Raw genomic sequence first — 23,998 nt, 5'->3', positions numbered from 1 at the left:
AATTAAATTAAGTTCACATTCTTGAGAGCACCTGGCATAGTGCATGGTGTACTCAGAGTAGGCACTGACTTACTGTGTAGTGTGTTTCATCTTTTCCATTAAAAACAGTATATAAATATTTATTGAAAATCTATTGCCTCCTAGGTATGGTACATGGTGCTGGAGATGGAAAAGAATAGCATAAAGTCCCTTTTTAAGTCCTTAACTAGAAAAAAAATGTCTAGATCAAATTTAGAAATAACTTATCCTAAATCTCCCTTGATTTAAGGTGAAAAGACATTGCACCTCATCTCACCTTCCTAAAATATCTAAAAAGTGTACCAGCAAAACAACTTTGTCCATTTACTGGTTCGTGAAGTGCTCTCACCTCGGAGAGGAAACACAACTCCGAGTGAATATATGAATGGATATAAAAGAGCTGATCCTAAAAGGAAATTTTTGACAATGCCTTTGAGCTCCTTTTACCATCACAATCCCAGAACCTAGAGGCATACCTGAACTAAAGTAGAAACTCAGTAAGTCTGTTGAATGTATTCGCACACACATATGGGATGCGGCCCATCCATCTCTATGTCCCTAGATGTGGTGTGACTCGTCATTCCACACATATTTATTGAGGACTTCCTATGAACAGCAGTCTGTGCGAGATTTTGTGATGGAGAAAACAGACGAAAAAAAAGAACGAGACAGATACCTTACCTACAAGAAATTTCCAGGTTTAAGGGCAAGATATCCCAGTTGTGTAGATCACCATGATGTAGCATGGAAAATAGAAAGAGAATAACAGAGAAAAGGGTTGTGGGAGTCCCACAGGACAGGCCACTTCCTGTTCAGGGGTTGGGTACGAAGGCTGCTAATACAGACTTTATGCTCAAACTTGAAGGAGAAGTAATTTGCCTGCCACAATGCAGAAGGAAGAGAATGGGTATTGGCAAGGAAGAAAGGGCAGTTCGGGTGGAAAGAATGGCTTAGACAAAAGCAGAGGGGCATAAAAAGTACAGGATATAGAGAAAGGAATACAAATTTGGCTGGAAATGCATAAAGGGGCATAAAGGGAACTAAAGAGAAATGAAGCTGGAAAGGTAGTATGAGCCAATTGCAGGGGCTTTAAATGTGTCCAGATATATCAATCCAGGACATCGGGTCTCTATAGAGTAGTCAGTGCTTAGCATATGGCGAGGCTTAATTAATACTACAACAATCTCATGGTAGGAACCTGCTTTCCACGTGCAGGGAGGAAGCTGCCATCTGTATGCACAGGCAATTACAAACATTCCAAATGCTCTGCCCTGAACCCTGCAAGTATATCAAATACTCACCGTAAAAGGTCACCAGGCAAACAGCTCTGATCAATCTGGGCGCAGGCAGAATCAAATCCCCTAAATAAGATCCACTAGATGCAGTGTCAGGAAGGTCAGAAACAACTTTATTTCACATCTTGAAGCATTTTCACCATGTGGAACATTTTAGAGGAAGAAGGGAAAGGAAAGAGAGAGAGAGAGAGAAGAAAGGAAAAAAAACCTCTCCAGAAATAAGGGAATTCCAAGTCATTAAATGTTAAATGGTCACAAAGTAAGCAGGGAATTTATTTTGGCCTGTGCCTCCTTCTAGTGATCTAAAAAGCAGTTGATTTCAAAGTAGGCTATGCCAGGGTTCAAAATGGAGTTTCACGCCTCCGCCCCCCCTCCGCCGCCCCGGTGTGTCCCCACTGTATACCTTTGTCGAGCTCACTTGAAATGTTCCATGATGAGGTAGGCACTAACTCAGCAGTGACTGACAGCTCTGTTTCTGAAAAGAAAAAGAAGGGAGGGGAGAAAGACAAGGGCAATATTAACCACCATAACTTATGGGCTGTTAGAAGCATTACAGGAGATTTCCAAAGGCCCTGCCTTCTAAGAGAGACCACTGCCGTTCCACAGCTTATTAAACGGGAGCGGTCGCTCTCTTTGCCAGGCAGAGGTGCCTGCATTACAGAGGCCAGCCAGACGAACAATCTGCAGGCCAGAGCCGAAGATTTTTTTCTATGAAACACAGGCTTGAAAAGAAAAACACAAACATTTCATTAATGAAAAATCAAACCTGCACAAACGACTAACCATTATCAAACAGAAGCTCTTCCATTTCTTGTCAGAAGACCAATCTTAGAGAAATATATTCCATAGTCTCCCCATGAAAAATAAGTAAAAACAATGTTTCTTTTATTGCTGATGTCATTGGTGTTTATGAATCAATAGCATTTGCATCCATAGAGAAGCCCACTTCTCTATATTGAAACTTTTAGACAAGACAAATGAAAGCTAAGTATTTGAATATGGAGAATCATCTGTGGTTCACTGAACTTAAAAGATAATTTTCAAAACCACCATAAATTAAAGCCAACATGCAAATCAACAATCCGAAGGGTATAATATACTACTAAGATTTTAAAACTCTCACTAATATACTTTAATAATACAAATGATAATTTGATTGTTTTTGAAAATTTAAGCCATGACACCATCGTACTAGCACATTTTCATAGGATTGAACTGATCTCCCATTAGGTGATGTCTACACACACACACACACACACACACACACACTATTTTACAAAACTACAGTGCTGTGCAGGACCTCAGAGAGCTCAGGGCTTGGGTCACTCGATGCATGGACCCATGCTGCAAGTGCGCCTTCCTTCAATCTGGTGCAGATATCATCCATCAATTATGGCCCTTTGTGTCTAGTAAACCTTGGATCTGCATTAGAGCCAGTTCAACACAGTACTCTAGGCAGCCACTAAAAATGGATCTAAGTTGGAACGCAAGGTCAACTTCAGTAAGTGGAAGAATTAGGATTCTAATTCTAATCCAGGTATGTCTGACTGCCACCCACCCAACTCCCAGCAGCCCATGCTGCCTAGTGCTCAAGTCTGGGAAAGCTGAGTTGTTTCACCTTACCTCTCTCTCACGCCACCTTTTCACCCAGATAAGCACACCTTCCACATTTCCTTATTTACTGATGGAGACTGTCTAACACCTGGCCATGGAAGCCACATGCCATGGTCAGCGAGCTTTGCCAAGGACAGGATGTTTACCCACGGAGACCTTGCAGAGGCCCACTTGTAGTTTGCCTACTGGTTCTTCGATCAACTGCCACTCACAGCCAAGACAAAAGGGTTATTTGGCTTGTACATACTTCCGTGGCTTGCCTCTTTCCCTGTCTAGGTGGGAAAGAAAGCAAGTGGGAAAGAAAGGAGACAAACCACACATACCCACTCCCTCTCAGATGGCCCCAGTCACCTCCTACATCCTTGACCAAAAAAAAAAAAAAGGCATAGATTCTTTCAAGGAAACTTGAAGTCAAACGGGCATTATGACAGGGATCCTAAGCACGTAAAATTCCAAACTATGAAGCCAGAAAGAAAAATTTACCCAGTAAGAAAAATATTCAGTGCAGAACTACAGTAGAGGGCAGCGCTTCTGTCAACCACCACTTGTCCTAGCATGACTATCTTACACAGGTGGCTTCACCAGGAAGAGCTAATTGTCTACATTTCAGGAAGTATGACTCTACCACAGCTCCCCTCTGACCCCCAACCTGCTACCACCCACTTCGACTTCTCAAATAATAGCTTCTTGTATGCAGTGGCATGGGCTGTGGTGGTTCGCCTTAGAACAGGTTCATCGAGCACTCTGACACCCAGACATCAGGAGGCCCGGGAACAGGGCCCCGGCTGCCCTGGTAGCACTGAGGAAGCCAGGGGCAGGAGAGTGGTGGGGGCGCGGGTTAAGGTAGATCTTGACAACATTTACATTCAATATTTTCATAGCTTCATCTTGCTGCTGCTCATGGTTAAATTGCCAGCAACATAGGTTTCATTTTACAGTACTGATTTCATAGAAAGTTAGTTGTATGTCACTTAGTTTTTCTAACCTGAGTTTGAATTGCTGATTGAATGTAACTTAGGGCTGATGACAAATGAACAGAGTCCTGGCACTGCCAACAGTGAAACTGTCCCCAGGTGTGCCTGGACAATAATTACCACTTGGGCTCTTGGGCTACAGCAAAGATAATTTCAATTCACAAGCTCATTAAGGGACTGTGATGATTCTAAGGAATTTCACTCTCAGCCTCAGATCCATTCCTTTCGATAATCACATGTTCAGCTTCTCAAATAAAATGACGATAAAGACAGATCAAAGATTTTAAGATATGAATAATCTCTCTCTGAAAAATATTATCTTGATGCCACATGTTTTAAAAGGCTGATTATTTTATGTGAGAAGTTTAGTATTAGTAATGTTTACTAAGCTTCCCAGAACCCCCAAAGGCAGGCTGAACTTAGTAAGAAAAATGGAGCACATCTCAGCCTGACCCCCATCAATTCCAGGGCCAGCAGCAGCATGAGAGAGAGATGTGACTGCCAATCTGGATGCTGTAGGATTTCCACTTGTGGACTCAGCTCCTCTTCTACTCTCCTCACCATGGCAAAATATGAGATACTGAATACCAGACCAGCAGCATTCTTTGTGCAAAATTATTGTGGTAACAGCCAATTAGTATATGTTCAATTAGGGCACAGTGTACTATTTACTGGAAACAGGCACCTAGATTAAAATACTAATTTCTGCCATTTACTAATTCTGTGATCACGAGGAAGTTACTTTCTCTAAGATGAAGACAAGAAAGCCATCTCACAGGACTGAATTAGGTAGGCTTTAAGGCTCAGGGGTGTCCAACCTGTGAGAAGGGGCCACATGCAGCCCAGGATGGCTATGAAGGTGGCTCAACACAAAATCGTAAATTTACTTAGAACATTTTGAGATTTTTTGTGTGTGTGATTACATGTCACAATGTATTTAATGTATGGCCCAAGACAACTCTTCCTCCTCTGGTGTGGTGCACAGACACCAAAAGGCTGGACACCCCCGAAGGCAGTAGGATTAAATTAGACGAGCGCCCAGCAGAGCATGGATACACAAAGGCCTTTCGTGCCTTCCCCTCTGTCTAGCACAGTGGACGGCAGACAGCAGCCACCCTCCACGTGGACGTACTCCCGTTCTCGGCTCCATCTTCGTCTGGGTTTGACACAACGCACAGGCCATGCTTTTAGAAAGATTCTATTTCACATGCCTGACTAATCCGAGCCAATCTTTTCATTTTGTGAGGTTTTCCTGAGCTGGTCACCAGTTTTCTAAGAACATAAGTGTTTTGTGCGGTTTGATCCAATTTGGGCAAATTGAGCATGTTTTAGAAAACTCCAGCTCTTATCTTTCCTGACCTGTGTGGGAGGGCAACCCATTCTTCTCCCGATTTGATCAATAGGAGCTATTATCTTTGCAGTTTCACCGATGATTGACTTTTTGGCACTGATTCTGCAAACCATAAGGTTTTGGTATTTAAGCCTGAACAGTGGGAGTGTTATTTGGAGGGAAGGAAGAAAAAAAAAAAGAGCCCTGAATCCTCCTCATTGATAAAAGCCTGTGCTTTCCGAAAGGATTACTGGTTCATCTCAGTGGTTGGCAGGTAGGGACCCAATGTTCAAAGGATGCAGAAGCTCTTCCAAAAGGAACCCAGCCATGCCACATCCCGCATCCTGACACAGTGATATGTGAATTTACACAGGTACAAACCAGCACATTCCCAGGGTGAGTGTCCAACCCGGTGGTCACAAATAAAGAGGGGACAAGTGGCTGCCCCAGTGTCTTTCTTATAAATGTGGCAAAGCCATTACTTTGTTGAAGGAAAACATTTCAAATATATCACAATTTGTGGCATTGTTCATCTTTTTATGTAGAACAAATTGGAAAAAAATGTTGTCCAGGTCTTCTCAATATCCAAGAAGCTCTGTTTGTGCTCAGAGATCTTCTCAACAATTCTCTAAGGCAGGTCCATTCTCATCTTCATTTCTTCATTGCAGAACCTGAGGCACAGACATACTAAGCCACTTGCCTTCTTAGCTTGTTGGGATGGGGAAGGGGACTGTGACCAAACCCAGGCAGTCTGAGGGCAGAGCCAGAGTGTCTCAAACTGCCAAAATGGGGGTGGCCGAGGAAGCTGAAAGGTGTGCTCTCTTGTTCTCCGACTTCAGGCCCCCTCAACCCCAAAGGACACCTGTGAACTCTGAGCTCTGCTGATGCAGCTGGAGAACCAGAACCAGAGACCTCACTCCTGCCCCATCAGTGCTTTGTTTCCTAATTCTAAAGCCAAAAAGGATGGTGCGTGACCCAAACAGAGGAAAGGAAATACTTCCTGGTCACACTTAAACACCCCTTTTCCCTTTTGGAAATACTCTTTCTTCCTTTAAATCTGCTCATTTAATATTTCAAATTACATGCAGTTCTTGTATTTAAAGGAATTATGCTACGTAAAGCACCACAATGACACCCATTTTTACGGTTAATACAAATAGTCTTGAAAACTATCTAAACAACGATCACACCTTGGGGTTTCTTCCACACAGCTCTAGGGATCACCCCAACCAGACTAAGGACTTTCAGGCTACTGAATAAACTATCACAAGAGAAAAACATAATCATAGCTGGGCTTGGAAGAAAGGGACATCCTCGGGCATCGGAGGTGTAACAGCAAGTGGGAACTGATGCAGAAGGTACCTCTGGGCTGCAGGCTGTGGTCTCAGTGCTCATGTGAGAATCAAAGATGTGGCCGGAGGAGATCTGGATTCTTACCTGAAGCCTTCACTAGAGCCTGGGAGAGTCCCCTGACTGTGGGAAGGGGCTGAAAACACATCCCCCAATGGCCCAGACAAGCTGCTAGGAGCCTTGTAGTCCATCCAGAACTTGGGTAGGGTAGGGAGAAACATCCACATAAGAAATCAAAACGGTGTGTAAAGACCAGAGAGGTCCAAGGTACCCTTCCCCCAGTTTCTCTCCACGGTTACCACTTACATAATCATGGCACAATATAAACACCAGGAATCAACATTGTTATAATGTGTGTCAAGTCCTGTGTCATTTCATCACATGGTGTAGATGTGAGGAAACCGCCACTGTAATTGAGATAAAGAACTGTGTCATCACCAAAGATTTCTCTCATGCTACTTTCTAATAGTCACGCCCATCTCCTCCTCCCAGCCACACATAACCCCTGACAACCACCAGTCTGTTCTCCATCTCTATAACTTTGTTGTTTTAAGAATGTTATGTAAATGAACTCATATGATGCCCTTCATATCCACCCAACTTATGGTGTCTGTCGATAGTTCTTTGTATGGCTGAGTAGTATTCCATAGCACTGAGGGACCACGCTTTGCTTAACCATTCACTTCACACATTCAGTTGTTTCCATTTTCTGTCTATGAAGAGTAAAAATGTCATGAATGTGCTCACAGCCTTTGTGCTAAATTCTTTAGTTCACTAAAAAGGAAGTCAAATCTAGTTGTATGCAAGAAGCAATGATAAGCAGATAAATTGGAAAATACATAGAAAAATGTTAAATAAGCCTTGACTTTAAACTATATATGTGATAAGAGGTACAACAGAGGCAAAGAGGGTTATAAGGCAGCACTGAGAAATGGTACACCCTGGATATACGCTGGGGAGGGGAGCCCCAAGGATCAGGGTGAGGAAAAGAGGGTTCCAGTCTGAGAAGAGGCCTGTGCATTGGAAATACCATGGCAGAGCAGGGGGTGTGCAAACAGCCCCATAACGGCCGTGCTCAGTTACACAGTAGCCACTTTTCTCAACAATTAAATAAACAGTAACTTTAAAAAATATGTTTATTGATTTGAGAGAGAGGGATGGAGGGAGGGAAGAAGAAGGAGGGAGAGAGAAAGATTGATGTGAGAGAGAAACATTGATTGATTGCCTCTCATAAGTACCACGACTGGGGATTGAATTTAGGTATGTGCCCTGAATGCCAATCAAACCCCCAACCTTTTGGTGTATGGGACGATAATCCAGCCAACGGAGCCACACTGGCCAGGGCAACAAACAATAATCTTAAAATTACAGAGGCTTCTCGTGTGTGTGTGTGTGTGTGTGTTTATGTTTCTTAAAGACAAAAAAGAAATATCCCCAATATTAACAGGAAGATGATCTTCTTAGGCCCAGTGCAAAGTCCTAACAGAAATTTCAAAATGGCTCGAAGCTGGACATTCCCAGAGGAGAAGTCCCAATGAACTGACCCAAAGTTGGCACTCCCACATCCATGGGTGGTGCCCCTCAGTGGAGGCTGAGTGCCACACAAGAGTTGGTTTGTTTCTGGCTTCAGAACAAGCTGGCAAAGAAAGAGGAAAGAAACAACAGAAGCATGCTGAAAAATGCTTAACTCAGGAACCGGTCTTATCTCCTACGGAGGCTTCATTTCCTTTCCTTTCAGGTGTTGCAGACACCTTAGATTTCCAATGACATCAACAAACTTCACTCTTTTCTTCTGGTTTCCACTTGGTTGCTCTTCCTTATATGCTTTTCTCCTCAAAAGTGCTTCCGGCAATTTTTCCTTTTTACTCGTCCTGCTGTGTCATCTGTCTTTGTCTTCTGGGGTTTGCCATTTAATTTCCCCCTTTGTATGGTCCACGCACACTTTCATTTCATAGTCTATAATCCAATTGTAGTCAAAGCCCATTACTCTCTAATTGTCTCTGGCCAATTCAAAGTCACCTGTCACTCAAAAGAAACAAGAGACCCAAGCAAGATGCTTCCCTAGCTGCAATTCCATGACAGCCTGAAAGTTGACTTTTGCAAAACAAATGAAGTCTTGGTTAAGTTCTGTACACAATGGGAATGAAGTTGTGCTGGGTGTTTCCTAAAGCAATGGTGAACTGACATGGAGCTTTGGAAAATGAGATAGCCTGAGAGGATTTCCTTTAAAACTCCTTACTTTCAACTGAAGTTTAATGTGATTGTGTTCATTGCTTCATCCATCCACCCATCCATATAGTCATTCATTCATTCAACAAATATTTATTGAGGACCTACTGTCTTATAAACTGGCTAAGTGCTAGCTAGGTGCTGGGATGGAATGGTGAACAAAATCAAGACTCTATGGAGCTCACTGTGTGGTAGGAACACAGAGAAGTAAATAAAGAATTAAAATACAGCATGATAAATGCTACATGCCGGGTGGAGGTGGGGGTGCAGTATAAGAGACTTAGCAGTCTGGGAGGTTCCCAACCTGACCAAAGACTTTGGTGATGAAACTTCTGTGGTTTCTGGAGAGCCAGGCATTTAGATGGATACATGGAGCATGAATAATCTAATTTCCTTATTTGAATAAAACAGGATTTTTTTCCTGAAAAAAGTGCATAAAAAGCTGAGGACCATGCACTGAGTATGTCTTCACCTGTCATACTCACATGGCTGCCTTGCCTGCAGAACTTAGCTACTAACCAGGGCCTGGTCTGGAAACAGGGAATGCCTCTCCCAGGCTTAGTGATTAGGCTCTAGCCCTATAAACCTCCTAAATCAATTCTTCAACTGGGACTGGGTCTTTTGTGCCTTTATCTCCTTAGCAACGTAAATACCTGCTAGGACTGGAGGGTTAGTTTAACCTAAGAGGGTCTAAATTTTCGGCTCCTTTTACCTTTCTAATTTACACTTGGCTCCAGACTGTCTGTTCCACATGGTACTATGCACAGATTGAATGCCTTCTGCCCCGGCCAGATCAGGGAGGAAATAAAATATATAAAACAAAATATTTGGTGCACAGATTTCACCTCTTTGAAACAGCATAATACTGACACCAATAAAGTCTTTCTTGTGTTTGAACCTCAAACAGAATACTTCCGTTTCAAACTATGTTGAAACCACAACAAAACAATGTGCAATTCAACAGGAAAATAAAATAAATCTGTTAACTCAGAAATATTCAATTTGTTATTGGAAAGAAAAAAAACTCGAATTATTCTGATTTCCTATCTTACAATGTGCACTTAATTCTATGGTCCACGTGTCCTTGAGCCCTCAGTGAGTAAGTGTTCTTCATTGTGATTAGATAGTAAACTTCCTATGAGGACAAGGATCATGTTTCATACTTCCTTTGTGTCCTTACCTGGTTTACACGATTGTGGAGCAGGCCAGAGGGGAGGTAGCACAGCAGAGAGATAAAAGGTATTGTGCTGACTTTTGAGTCAGTCAGTCATGTTCAGATCCCTGCTCTGTCACGTACTAGCTTAGGACCTTAGGCAAATTATTTCACACGTTGAAACCTCAGTTCCTCACTCATAAACTAGGTATAATAGTAATGCACTTGCAGGGCTGTGATGAGGATTAACTAGGAAAATGTTTGGAGATTAGTTCAGCACCTAGCTACTGGTAAAATTCACCAAAGTAGTAGCTATCACTATCTGATAAAGGTTTTTTTAACTTACCATAGATATAGCTTGAAGGCTATTCAATGCCCTTGGCTGGGGAGCACATTAAACAAATACAGATTCTAGGACCCCATCCTAAAACTATTAAATCTCTCTTGGCGAGTCTTACGTAAGCAGCCTAGTACTGTTCCTCCGCACATCACCAGTTTAGAGAAACTCAAATAATGATATGTGAAAGGGGGTGGGGGTAGAGAGAGAGAGAGAGGGAAGTAAGGGAGGGAGGGAGGGAGGGAGGGAGGGAGGGAGGGAGGGAGGGAGGGAGGGAGGAAGGAAGGAAGGAAGGAAGGAAGGAAGGAAGGAAGGAAGGAAAAGAAAAGCAGGCAAAAGTGGTTTAAATGAACTAAGAAGTTTAATGCCGCATAAGGATCTAGGGGAAAGGGAGTAGGCAGACTAAATCTCTTGTTTTTGTCATGAAAGTCCAAAGTGGTGGGCAACCTCCATATTGAGACATCCCAGTATATAGTAACAAGGAACAAAATTGGTACGTCTTGAATGGCTTTCAAAACCAAGTATTTATGTTTAACTTAAAAGTTCTCTTAATGGGCTTACCAATGATATAGCCAATTAGACTTTGAGGAGGAAAATCAGTGTCCTGTGAAGAGCAGGGCAGCACTGCCTCAACCCGGATGTCTGTACTGAGGGTCTGTCAATGGCTAGGAATTTTAAGTCTGTGGAGCTCTCCAGTGAATGGCAAACGGGGCACACTCTAAAAATGTGCTGTCCTCCAACTCCAGACGTAGATGGGGAGAAAAACAAGACTCTTTTCAGCTTTGATCCTCAGCCATTTATAACATTTACAAAGAGAAGCCCCTTTTGGATGCAGTTGAAAAAACTATTAAGATACCTTACAATAATACAAGTACCTTGTATTTAGGTAGCACTTTTCCTTTCAAGAAAGTCTGTACACAGAACAGATATCAGCTCATGACTCCACATGTGAAGGATCGAGGCCCGAGATAATGATGCCCTGGTTGGAGTTGAAGAAACCCAGACTCGTCCAGAGAATTGCCTAAGGCCCCCTGGCATGTCATCAGCTGCCAGGAGAACGTAACCACGATTTCCCTGACCTAAACCTAGTTCCACACAGGCCCTCTGTTTCACTGCTGGTGACGCCTCTTTCCCAATTTTAAGTTTATTGTTGTTTTTTGTTTGTTTTCTGATTACCCTCTAGCATGCTGTTAATTCAATCACTTCAAAATTTCAAAGAATCAGGAGTAAAATTTAAAAAAGAAAACTATTTTCAGAAAGAAAAATCTATTGAAAGTATAATTTGTACCTTCTGGCCATCCCTGGAAACCAAGCATTTAAGTTAATGGGATTGAGAGACTCCTGGATCCATGGAAATTATTTTAACCAGAGAGGTAAATTGTGGAGGATTACTATTATCCTGCAAGATAGTGGGATGGTTTTGCTCTAGCCATATGAGCCTGGGCGTGCAGGATCTAGATGGGCTGGCAATTTTCAAATACTTAATTTGCCTCAAATTGCTCCAGTTTAAAATGCTTTGCCCATCTGCAGTGTGTTTCCAGGACCGTGTCATTATTGATAGCTTGGGGAGATCAATGATTAGAATTAAATAGAGGGAAACACTGAGCAGATTGTAAGTTGGGACCAGAATCACTTCCCCAGGGCCTCTTAGTTTAATCTCTCCCTCTTCTGAGATTCCATAGTGTTTTATCTGTTTCTCTCTTAAGATACTTTACACTTTTTAAGGTAATCTGCAATTGCTTCAATGCACTTCTTTACTAAGATTGTATGGGTCCTGAGGCTAGGGATGAGGTCTCCCTGATCTCTACACTGCTCACAGCATCAACTGTTGCACTGTGCACACAGAAGGCACTCAACAAATGTTTTCTGAATGCATACATGTTATAATAGCTGTAGTCCCCATATATTATCACATTTATTTGTATAAGGTATTGAGGTGGATTGCAAAATAGCCACAATTCATTCCTCCCTGTACCCACAGCTTTTTGCAGCTCTTCCAAGAATAGATGGAGTCTACTTCCCCAACATGAATCTGAGTTGGCCTTGGGACTTGCTTTGTCTAACAGAAGGTGCCAAGATAAGCTTGACCCAGTCCAGACTGAAGAAACACCCAGCCAACACACTGACTCATGAGATAAATAAATGCTTGGTGTTTTTGGTCATTAAGTTTTGGGGTGGTTTGCTATACAGCACTGTTTGTGGGTAATAGATACCCATTTACAGATGAGAACACTAAGGCTCAATGGGGTCAGAAAGGATTCTAAAACCATAGAGAAAAAAGCAAGGATTTGAATCTAGACTTTCTGATTCCAAAGCCCTCAGCCTTTCCACTAAATAAATTAACCAAATTTAAACAATTCTGTGCATTTGGAAATAAGTTTGAGAAACTAAAGGAAAGAGACAAAATGGGGAGGAGCTTCCTACATTGCTGGGAAGGACAATGAAGAACTACCCACTAGCGTGAGCCTCCCTAGTGGGACAGGGTCCAATACTGGTACCTCACTTGATCAGATTTAAGAGATACAGAAGTACAGGATCTCTTTCCAGCAATGATCTGGAAGTAAATGATGTTCCCACCTCCATAAGCACAGAGCTCAACTAATAGCAACTGCTATTCAAAGTTGGCAATTTGGTATTACCTCCTGTGACATACTTTTTATTCATTGTCTTATGATGAGAGAAAAATGATTTTGCACACAGTTAATTTTGTGACTGTTCTTTTCCAACATCAATCTGCCAAGACTATTCTGGTTTTCAAACCTGATGGACACAGTTTGAGTTGGTTTCCGGGTGTCTGAAATGTAGTTCTACAGGCAGCCTGTGAGCAGCCTTGGTATTTGTGGCTACAGGTATGGGAACTTTCCACAATAATGCAAGACCACGCTTTGGATTGATGATGAGGTGCTCTTATGAGAAAAGGGAGGGCTCTTCCTCCTCCCAGAGCCGTCAGGCAGCAGCGTTTCAGGAGGCCTTCCTAGTCAACTGCAGTGAACGGGAACGACCGATGCTACTGTGCACATGATGAATGGTGCAGCCTGTTCGCTCATGCGTGTCACCTACCAAGATGGGCTACCTGATCTCCAGCTGATAAGAGAATGTTCTTAATGGCTGCTTTGCTCAGAGAAGGGTATAACATCTCCACATGGAATGCGGTCATCTATTCTCAGTCAGGGATGACCATGGTATTTGGAGAAACTTGTTGCAATGGGTGGAACCGCTTGGAAGAGAGAAGCAACGCAACTGGTTCTGTTTTGCAGCTTTTCCCTTGAGCTGACAGTCCAGGCCCTACCCCGTGACACTGTTCATGAGATGGTCTCCCTCTTCTGTGTGCTTTCCCACCAGCCGTCTCTGCTGCCCTCAGTTTTCCAGACCTGCTGCCTCAAGCTCCCCATCAACCAAGTGTACCCTCAGCACAGCGGAGAAACTTGTTTATCAGTCTTGAAGTGGAAAAGGGTTTTCAAAGTTTGACACAAAATCTAAAAGCCATAATAAGAAAGATAAATTTGATTGCTCTAAAATTATTCTATAAGGAAAACAGAAAAATTGTATCAAGAGACAAATGAGAAACTGGGAAGAAAAATATTATCGAAACTCAAAAAGCAAAGGGCTAGCTAGCTGCCATAATATAGTAAGCAAAAGCTCCTACAAATAAGCAAGAAAAAAAGTCCAAGAATACACTAGATAAGTGGGCAAAGAAAATGAATAGACAATTTACAGACATGAAAATACATGTGGTTTTTAAATGCATGAAAACATGAGAAGCTTACTGATAATATAAGAAAAGTACATTAAAATGTCAGTTAGATATCATTTTCCCCAATCAGATTAGAAATTTTGAAAGAGCTTGATAATTCACTATATTGACAGGGATATGAGGAAACAGGGTCCTTCATATTGGTAGGAGTATAAATTTGTAAAACTTGGTAAAAATAATCTGTGAAAATTTTAAATGCAAATATTCTGTGAACAGCCATTCTACTTCTAGTAATTTATCTTACACATGTCCTCAAACATGTATGAAATGCTATTTGCATAAGATTTTAATGCAGTATTTTCTATAATGGAAAAAAATGGAGACAACCTACTTGTCCACCAACAAGGAGACTGTGTAAATAAATTAAGTCCAATGTAAAATTTACAATGGAACATAATGCAACTGTTAAAAAGAATAAAGAAGCTATGTATGCACTGATTTGGAAAAAAGTCACCAAAATATATCCTTAAGTTAAAAATAAGCAAAGTACTGCTAGTATATATAGAAAAACATAATTTGTGTAAAAAGAAAGAAAATTCTTATGTGTTCTTATATTTGTGGGTATATATTACATATAATATATAATGTTACATATCTGTAAATGCATGCATTACTGTGTAAATACAGTCTTCTATGTATAGTCATGTGCTCTTAATGGCAGGGGTGTTTGAGAAACGCCTTGTTGGGTGGTTTCTTCATTGTGCAAACATCAGAGAGTACATTTACACAAACCTGCCCGGCACGGCTTATTGCGCACCCAGCCCACACGGTATGGCCCGCTGCTCCTGGGCTAGAAACCTGTATGAGATGTATGAGGCTGCTGCTGGCATGACATAGCGTCCTGTGTCACAGCAAACTGCTTTTTTCCCAGTAAGTAGAAAGAATACTCTCTAAAATAACAATACAAAGTATAGTGTAATAAATGCATAAATCAGTAACATAGTCATTGATTACCATTACCAGCTATTTTGTACGGCGCATAACTGTGAGCCATATTTTTACACAACTGGCAGCACGGTAGGCTTGTTTACACCAAGTCACCACAAACACACGAGAAATGCATTATGCTCCAGCACGACAAGGCTACTAGGTGATAGGAATTTTTCAGTTCCATTATGATCTCATGGGACCCCCATCATATATGTGGTTCACTGTTGACCAAACTTTGTTATGTGGTGTGTGACTGTGTAAATACATATTCATATATACATATATATATATATATATATATATATATATACACATATATATATAAAGGATATGCAAAAAAACTGATGTGTTGACATTTAAGGAGGGGATCTGGGGAGGGGGTGCTGCAGGTCAGGAGTGAGGAGACTTGCTTTTTATCACACAAGTTCTGTCCAGAAAGTACCCAGTCATGTACTATGCAAGAGAGACATTTAATGAATACAAGAAACATTGTAGATAGGACAATGATGCCTCAGTCCCCTTCAAAGTAGGCACCTTGGGACCTCACATAGTTCTCCAACCTTTGTTGATCGCAGCCTGTACCCATTCAACCTTCTCAGGTGTTCTGCTTGTTGCAGGCCTTCCTTCTGGAAGGAGTGATCCTTCTTGGATCACTTTTGACAGATTCTTAACCATCTTTGAGGCATTTGTGCCACACTTGTATTTGTACTGCACTCATTGCATTGTCCCTGAAAGCCTTCTGAATCATCCAAATAGTTTCCATGGAGGGATGTTCAAACTTAATGCAAAATTTGATGCAGATTCATTGCTCTACTTGCTCAGTCATTTTGAATGTGACAGCCATATGGTACACATGCTCACTCAATGGAGTGTACTGCCCCCACTGACTAGTACAGTGAGGTCGTCATTGTTCACACATGCACATTCCAGCTCACTCTTCTTGGCTGCCAGGCCACATTGATGTCACACAAACCATTCTCACATTAACAATGGCTGGACTTTTTCCAGGCAGGCCTTGTATATCCTTTGGAGCTTTTAAATTTTTATACCATGTGCAAAATAGGAGAGGTTTTCTTTCTTTTAAAAGTATTCAATGATTCTTCCTTCATACAATGAGTGTTTCTCTCAAGGTATGCCCAGTGTGTTATGGGACCCCAGAGAGCCTCACCAGTGGGTGGAAGACTAACAGAAATAATCGTCAAAGGCTGCCAAGGGATGCTGACCAAGGATGAGTCATCAGGAGGTAGGTAAACAAAAGACTCTTCTCTCTCAGGGAGCTGAGCAAATTTGAGAACTACAGTTCATTACATAGTGCTGCACATTCATTTTTGCTTTTCTTTTATATCCTTCAGTGCCAGGCATGTATTAGATACCTAATATTTGCTGAATCTCACTGGCTAGTAGGCAGTGGGTGACATGGGTTAATAGATGCAGGACCTGCCCAACAGCTCACCCACGACTAAGGGGTGGCTGTGATAGCAGTGAGCAGGAGGAAGAGGCAGTGTGCAAGGAGAAGGGCTGCAGCAAATACAAAACTAATGGAACAATCATACTAGTGACATTTCAAATATCAGTTTGCAAAGCACATTTATACATGTTTCCACAAACAATCATTGAAGTGTTATTATCCCCATTTAGTTGTGACAAACCCAAGGACTGAAGAATAATATGCCAAAGTCCCTGCTAAAAAGGGGTCAGGTAAGACTGGAGCCCATGATTCTGTCCCCTACTCTACGGTGGCCTCTATTTAAACCATCACTAATTAATCTTTTTACTAGGCTGTGTGTGTGTATGTATATATATATTCTATTTCTTTAAACACAAATACCCTAAAACTAGAAGTCTGCATGATATAATTGACTTATTATAGGGATGTTTGTTCCATTCTCTGGCTTTTAATGCAGCATATAGTACTTACATTATAAACTCTGTTTGACATCTACAAGAGTTGTTTTTTCAACAATTCTCAAAACCAAAAATATATCCAAAGAAATTATCCCCAAAAGTTACATGTTAAAATATAAGGTCAGGATATTTTGGTCACACTGAAGGGGCATCACTATTTACATTCTCCTTTCCTTTGTCATATCATGTTCCCCACACTGAAATGTGAAAGGTGAGAGGTAGAGTTAGTCAAGCAAGAAAGGTGACACAGAGGAGAGAAGGGTCATCACATTTCCTGACAACTGTGCTGGTGGTGATGGTAGACTGGCTTCCCTCCCTCACTTAGAAGTTTACAGCTGCCAATAACCCCCCTTAGAACGTCCCTTCCTTGTGCAAAGACAGTCAGTGGCCTTCCTTTCTTTACCTTAGAGAAACTCAAAAACATTAACTCCTGATGTCTTCCAACTTCCCCAGGGAGAAGATCTCAATGGAAATAACTAAATCACAGACAATGTAACAAAAGTGAAATCTGCTCCTGGGGTAAACCAAGTACAGCCCAAATTAGACATGGGAGACCACAGGGCTGAAGAGGAGCAGCTTCCCTCTGGCAGGCAGTGGGACTGGCTGGTTTTCTACCCCTCAAGGGGTAGAAGGCCTGTGCCGAGCTGCGCATCACCAGGTGTGAATGGCATCATTCCACGTGCATAAGTGGCAAGTACACAAACTAAGAAGTGACCACATTGCCTTGACTTTTGGCAAAATAAAACCTTATTTAGCCGTATGTCAGCAACCTGGCAATCTCAAATATTTGAAAAATGGCTGTGAACTACAGATAAATATTTTTCAATGCTCTGAGTGGTTAAAGTAGAAGTCACAAAACTCATGCCATAAAGTTCATGTATGGCAATTGTAAGCGAATCTACCAGTCCTTTACTAAAGATAAGGTTTTCAGTTCACACATAGTTGTAACACACTTTTCAACTGTAACACTGCCTTACGTTAGGAGGATTCTGGAGACTCTATTAAAATGCCAAGAAAATGAGTTATTCCCCCTTCCCTTTCACTTCTTTTTTTGTTTTTAAAGAATGGAAGAGAATCTGGCTTTTACTTTTTTATTTTATGTAAACATATGACGTGCTTGGGAGGACGATACATGAGGAATTAGGTTTTCAAACATACAGCTGAGTTGCCAGGAAGGAGTGCCATTCAAGTATTTTATCCTCGACAAAAATACATCTTCCCTTCTCTGAAAAAGAGGTTTGAGATTTTGTTTTTAAGGGTAAAACGATTCATAATAAAACCAAAAAGTCATCTTGGATGCCAAAGAGCTCCTAAAGAAAAGACATTTAGATGAGTTAGGCATGTAAATCAGAAATACATGGAATACTTTCAACTACTAAGGAACTTTCAAAAAGAACACCAGCATTCCCAAGGCATGCCATTCATCCTCCTCAGGGCAAATTTGGAAACTGACAACTTAGGTGTTCACTGGAGAGTTAATGAGGTACAGTGGGTGGGGTGGGGTGAAGCAAGCCCTCCCTAGACTTTCATGTCTGTGGACCCAAGTTTAAAGTGCTCCTTGGAGTTTCAGCCAAAATGCCCTCCTGCCCAGCCTTCTCTTCCTGGGCAAGTCTTCAGATGTTCAACAATGGATGAGGCCTATACACCAGCCAATGGCCTCAATGAATCCAATCACACGGTGACTGTCAGAAGATGCAGGTCTAAATGTAAGATTGCAACTCAGTTTTATTTCAAACATACCGCCCTTGTGCTCTGGTTGCTGGTGGGACTATGAAGAAAGTACTGAATTTTTTGGACCATAAGATCACCTAGGTTTTAGAGGAGAAAACAGGAAAAAAAAGTTTTGAAGCAAAAAATGCGGTAAAATATTTAATAACATAAATAACATAATATTTCACCAATGTAAATGTAAACAGAACTCAACAGCAGCATTAACAACCATTATTCCTCCTAAATTGGGAGGGGGTGTGTCTTATAGTCCAAAACATGAGGTATATAGGAGTAGGTGCTACCTGCTCCTTCTCAAGGAGCTTATAGCAAAGAGAGAGAAAACTTGGAATGATATAAGACAGATCCTAAACTGAATAAAAGCAAGTGCTATAGATATCAGGCATTCTGAGCAAAGAGGAAGAAACACTGGGGCAGCTTAGTCTATTAAACTCATTCACCAATATCCACACATCCATTCTTTCATATAAACATCACTGTTAGGGAGTAAAACCAAAAGAATGGGAGAGAGAACGAAATTTCCAATCACTACCCTACCAGACAAGCCGCAGTCCAGAATCAGTTGAGAAGCATGATGAGAGATCTAGAAACCCCATCACTTAGGAACAGGTGAAGGAACCCGGAATTTTGGGCCAAAGTAAGAGAAGACTAGTGACCGACTGATGGCTGCCGTCAGACACGGGAGGGGCGACGCATGGAAGGCAGATGTGATCTATTCCGTGAGGTTATAAAGAACAGAGCCAGGACTGGTGAATTATGCTACAACTTTTATGCAGGTACAGAAATTACACCAAAGCTGGTGTGTTGGTTAAAAATAAAGAAACTAATCTGACCGTTACAGTGGGTCCAAAGTAGAACTGACTAATGAATGACCAAAAGCCAAAAGCAAATAGTCAGTGGCAGCCTACTATTTTCAGACACTGAGCTAAGTGGTTTTTGAATGAATTGTCTGATTTCATTCTCATAATTTTATAACCATCATCTCCCTTATTAGTCACATTTTACAAAAGAAAAAGAAAAGAAAAGAAAAGAAAAGAAACAACAACTGAGGCACAGAGAGATTAAACAATTGTCCAAACTCATACAACCAGTATATGGCTGAACCAGATTTCAAAGCCAAAGTCCATGTTCTTAGAATTATAATATTTAAAAAGGAGTTAAAAAAAAAGAAAATAACAAGTATAGGTGAGGTAGAAAATTTTCTACCTATGAGTGTAGCTAGAAAATTGGGAACGCTTGTTTATTGCTCCTGGGAATATAAAATGGTACAGCCGCTGTGGAAAATAATATGGCAGTTCCTGAAAAAATTAAATATAGAATTACCATATGATCCAGGAATTCTACTTCTGGAAATTACATATAATATATAGTAATAATCTCCAGAAGTAGAATTGTGGAGATTATTCATATCTCCAGATCTGGTGGAGATTTTATATATATATGAATTAAATCCATAAACCAAAACATGTATTTGGACACACACCATGATCACAGCAGTATTATTCACAATAGCCAAAAAGTAGAAGCAACCCATGCGCCCATTTTCCTATGAATGAATCAACGAAATATGGTATATACATACAAATGGAATATAGAAGGAAGGAAGGAAAGGAGGGAGGGAGGGAGGAAGGGAGGGAGGGAGAGAGAGAGAAAGAGAGAGAAAATAAAATCCTGACACATGTACATCAAGGATGAACTGTGAAGACAGAGCTAAGTAAAATACACTAGTCACAAAAGGAAAAACACAACATGATTCCACATACATGGGGCACCCAGAGCAGTCCGTTCACGGAGACATAGAGTGGCGGCTGTCAGAGGCTGAGGCGGGAAAGGAACGGGACCTTACTCTGTAATGCATAAACTTTTAGTTGGAAAGGATGAAAAAGCTCTGCACATGGATGGTGATAATGGTTACAAAGCAGTGTGACTGAACTGAATGCCACTTGCACTGTACTCATAACGATGATTAAAACAGTTAACTTTATCTTACGTATATTTAATCATGGTATTTTCTTAAGGCATGTCCATGGCTGGAAGTGTTCAAGAAGAGGCTAGATGTCCAAATGTCAGAGATGCCGAGGAAGGGATTGCTATTCCAGGAAGGGGCTGGGTTAAATGAACTCTGAGATCCCTTCCAACTCTAAAATTCTTGACAAGATAAGCACCTCATCAATTACAGAAGTTAAAAAAATTGTTTTATTTTTCCTTAAAAATACAGACTACCTTTTATCCTGGAGCTTCCCAGCCTGGACTCCGAGACAGCTGGGTCCTGGAGTTGATTCACAATCAGAATCTCTCATTGTTTGTACAGTATATTACCAGAAAACCATTTCCAGCTCTGTTTTAATGAGGACCAATTTGTTATTTTTTTGGAAACCCCTGACTTCCATTGTTATAGAAAAGATACAAGAAAAGAAAACCTAGGTCTTGCAACTCAAGAATTAATGAAGGCCTGAAACAATTACGCCTTAAATATACAGAGGTCTCCTTAATGTAAACAGACTGTATTTCACGGCAAATCTTCTTAGAATGAGGGATCCATTTCAGCATGACAGAGCAGGCCATGCGGCAGGCCTATAGTCTGCACTCAATTTGCGATTTTACTTCCGTTGACGTTGACTAATGTACAAATAGCCTGGCTTAAAAGATCTGGGAAACACTAGGTCACAGTGTGAAATATATGCTAATATAGCACAATTTATATAAAAAAAGAGGAATGTAAATAGCTAAGTGAAGCCAGAGGTAGTTCCAACAGCCAAGTGGGGACTGAAGAACATTGATAATGCAAAGAGAATGCTGTCCTGATTAAAACCTCCAGGAACACTGCACTCAGAGCTTCTTCCTGTTTAAACGCAATGATAAATTAAAACTGAATTTCTGCTGCTCTCTGAAAACGTGTGTGTCTCTGCACCAACAATCAGGACATGATACCTTACCTATCGAAATGAAAGTCAGTATGATACAAACATTAACACTCTCCATCCCTGCAGCCAAGGAACTAACAAAACAGTGGGGATCAGCTGAGAGCCCACATGCCTTAAGAAAAGTCAAAGTGTGCTTGCTACGTTGGCAGGCAACATGATGAAGTGGAATAAACAGAGTTAAAAACAACCGCTGTTTATTTAGAGTCTATGGGTCAGGCATAAGAATTTCACACTCATTGTCTCATCTAATTCTCACGATATGTGTTGAGAAACAGTACAACATGGGAGGCAATTCAGTCATTAACAAATTCTGCTGAAGTCATTCCACAGCAAAACCATAGCTGACTCATCTCTTGGCCCTTTCAAGACCCAGGCAGCCTTTTGTACCACCTATAGGTTCTGATTGCTTGGATTTGTGTAACAGGATTCATGGGGGGGAAGCAGCAAAGACAGAAACAACAACAACAACAAAAGCCATTGATGGGTTCTGGGTAATTGAGGCAGAAAACCCAGAATTTAAGGCCTAAAGGTGAACTTGAAAATTACAGGTAATTTATGAGATGGCATGTGTTTGATTCTCTTCAGCTGCTGTCCATCTTCGATGCCATAATCCACCCACCATATGAACACACTTTTCTAAGAGCCCCCTGGTCAGAACCTTCACTGGCATCTATCACTGCACATGAGATAAAGTATAAAGACCTCAGCAAGTCTTTTATAATCTTGTCTCCCATTCTTTCAGCCATGCTAAATCACAGCTCACCATTCCAAACACTCTCTGCCCTTTCCGTGTCTGACTCTTCGTACTGGGATGCCCATTTCCATCCCTCTGCCCCTCCTCTCCATTCATTATTCACTACTGTAATCTCAGTGCAAGGAATACAGGTGGTTCAGAATAAATGTTGATTGAATGTAGGAATCAGAGAAATACAGAAAGACATACATGAAGTAAGGGAGGGAGACAGAGAGGGAACCAAGTGGTTTCTCTTGCCTTTCATCCATCCAAATAGACATCATCCCTCCTCTGAGCTGTTCAGAAGCCCTTCATTGTGTTTTTCAAGTTTATCTATGCCTGTATTTTTTTTCCCACCGAAGATGCACAGCATTCCAAGGGTAGGGACTGTGTCAGTCTAGGCAGCCAATACTTAGCTCAGTGCTTGCAATGAACGAGAAATGATTAAATAAATTTTTCAAGGTCTATAAACCCCTCTCTAAGGAACCATTTAGGGAGCAGTAACTTGGAGGTCCGGGTCAACATTTGGATTGGATTCCTGTGACTCGAGTTTGATAGACTAGGTAAACAAATATCCGACACAACATGGTCCAAGTACGGACTCTTTCTGTTTCCGTGAGCCAACCTAGATTTATGCACTGAAGTTCTTACTCCTTACAAAAGCTAAAAAGGTCCTCAGTCAGAAGCTATTTATGCATACTTTTCCCAAGCTTAGTTATCAGATTTCCCAGTCCAGAATTGACTAGACACAACAAATTGAGAGCAGGAAAAGAGATGGAGGCCGATAACTAGAAAGTACTGAGAGAGAGAGAGAGAGAGAGAGAGAGAGAGAGAGAGAGAGAGAGAGAGAGAAAGAAGACCCAAAGACTCAAAAAAAGTTAACAGCTTGGGGCAATTAGTCCAGAGTTCACCAGATAAGGGGTATGTACTCTGTGGCAACGCCATCCCATAACTCACAAAGATGACCATGAATTGCTGTGAAAAAGTAGCACTCTTTAGGAAGACAGAGGTCTGTGGGCAATCCATTAAGGAAGATTTCCATTAAACAGCAAGCCATTTGGAACTCAACAGGGAATGCTTCTATTAGTTGGAAAATTCACTTAGGTGGAACAGTTAATGAGCTGACAATGGCCAAGTATAGGATGTGTTCCTATAGAAACCAAAGAGATTTCCTATTGTGTATCTGTCCATTTTCAACTATCCAGCACATGGAAAAGGACCAAAAGAAACATCAGCATGAAAATACACTTTAAGTCTGGGTCCTAAATGCAATTGCAGGAGGCTGCATTCCCATGTAGCCCCAAATCAATTTATGAAGATTGCACAGGCCCTTAAGTGGTCATCTGCATGGAAACTCTTTTGGGATCTTACATTTGATACAAAGAAAGTCAACATGAAGTCAGCAGAAGCAGCTAGCTCCAATACCCTAACAACATTTACAGGACTAGTATCCAATGTAGAATTAGCCAGAAACAATGCTCTGAGTCACAGAGAAATCACTGTGCACTCAATTTAATCCTGTTTTATGTGACACATGTTCTAGGACAGGCAAACAGCAAGCATTAAAGGTGACTTGTTAAGGTCTAGTTGAGGGTGGAAGAAGTGGTACTTAGACCAGGAGAGGACAGTAGCATGCAGGTGCCAGAGGTGTCTCTCCCCGACCAGTTGCCCTCCGCCCGTTCCTCACCCCGCCCCTTACCAGCTTTCCTGGGACCCCATGGGAG

General features: G+C 41.4%; 1 protein-coding gene across 1 annotated transcript in view; it reads right to left on the bottom strand.

The window, feature by feature from the left end:
• ROR1 (receptor tyrosine kinase like orphan receptor 1) overlaps positions 1-23,998 on the bottom strand; it is a 376,952-nt gene that overhangs the window by 164,692 nt on the left and 188,262 nt on the right. The window contains exon 2 of the mRNA XM_028511715.2: positions 1,717-1,788. Within this exon, the coding sequence (XP_028367516.1) occupies positions 1,717-1,788 (72 nt within the window). The remainder of the gene's footprint in view (positions 1-1,716; positions 1,789-23,998) is intronic.

Source organism: Phyllostomus discolor, chromosome 5, assembly GCF_004126475.2.
Source record: "Phyllostomus discolor isolate MPI-MPIP mPhyDis1 chromosome 5, mPhyDis1.pri.v3, whole genome shotgun sequence".
In the NCBI taxonomy this organism is placed as follows: Eukaryota; Metazoa; Chordata; class Mammalia; order Chiroptera; family Phyllostomidae; genus Phyllostomus; species Phyllostomus discolor.
This window is presented reverse-complemented; position numbering and strand designations above follow the sequence as displayed.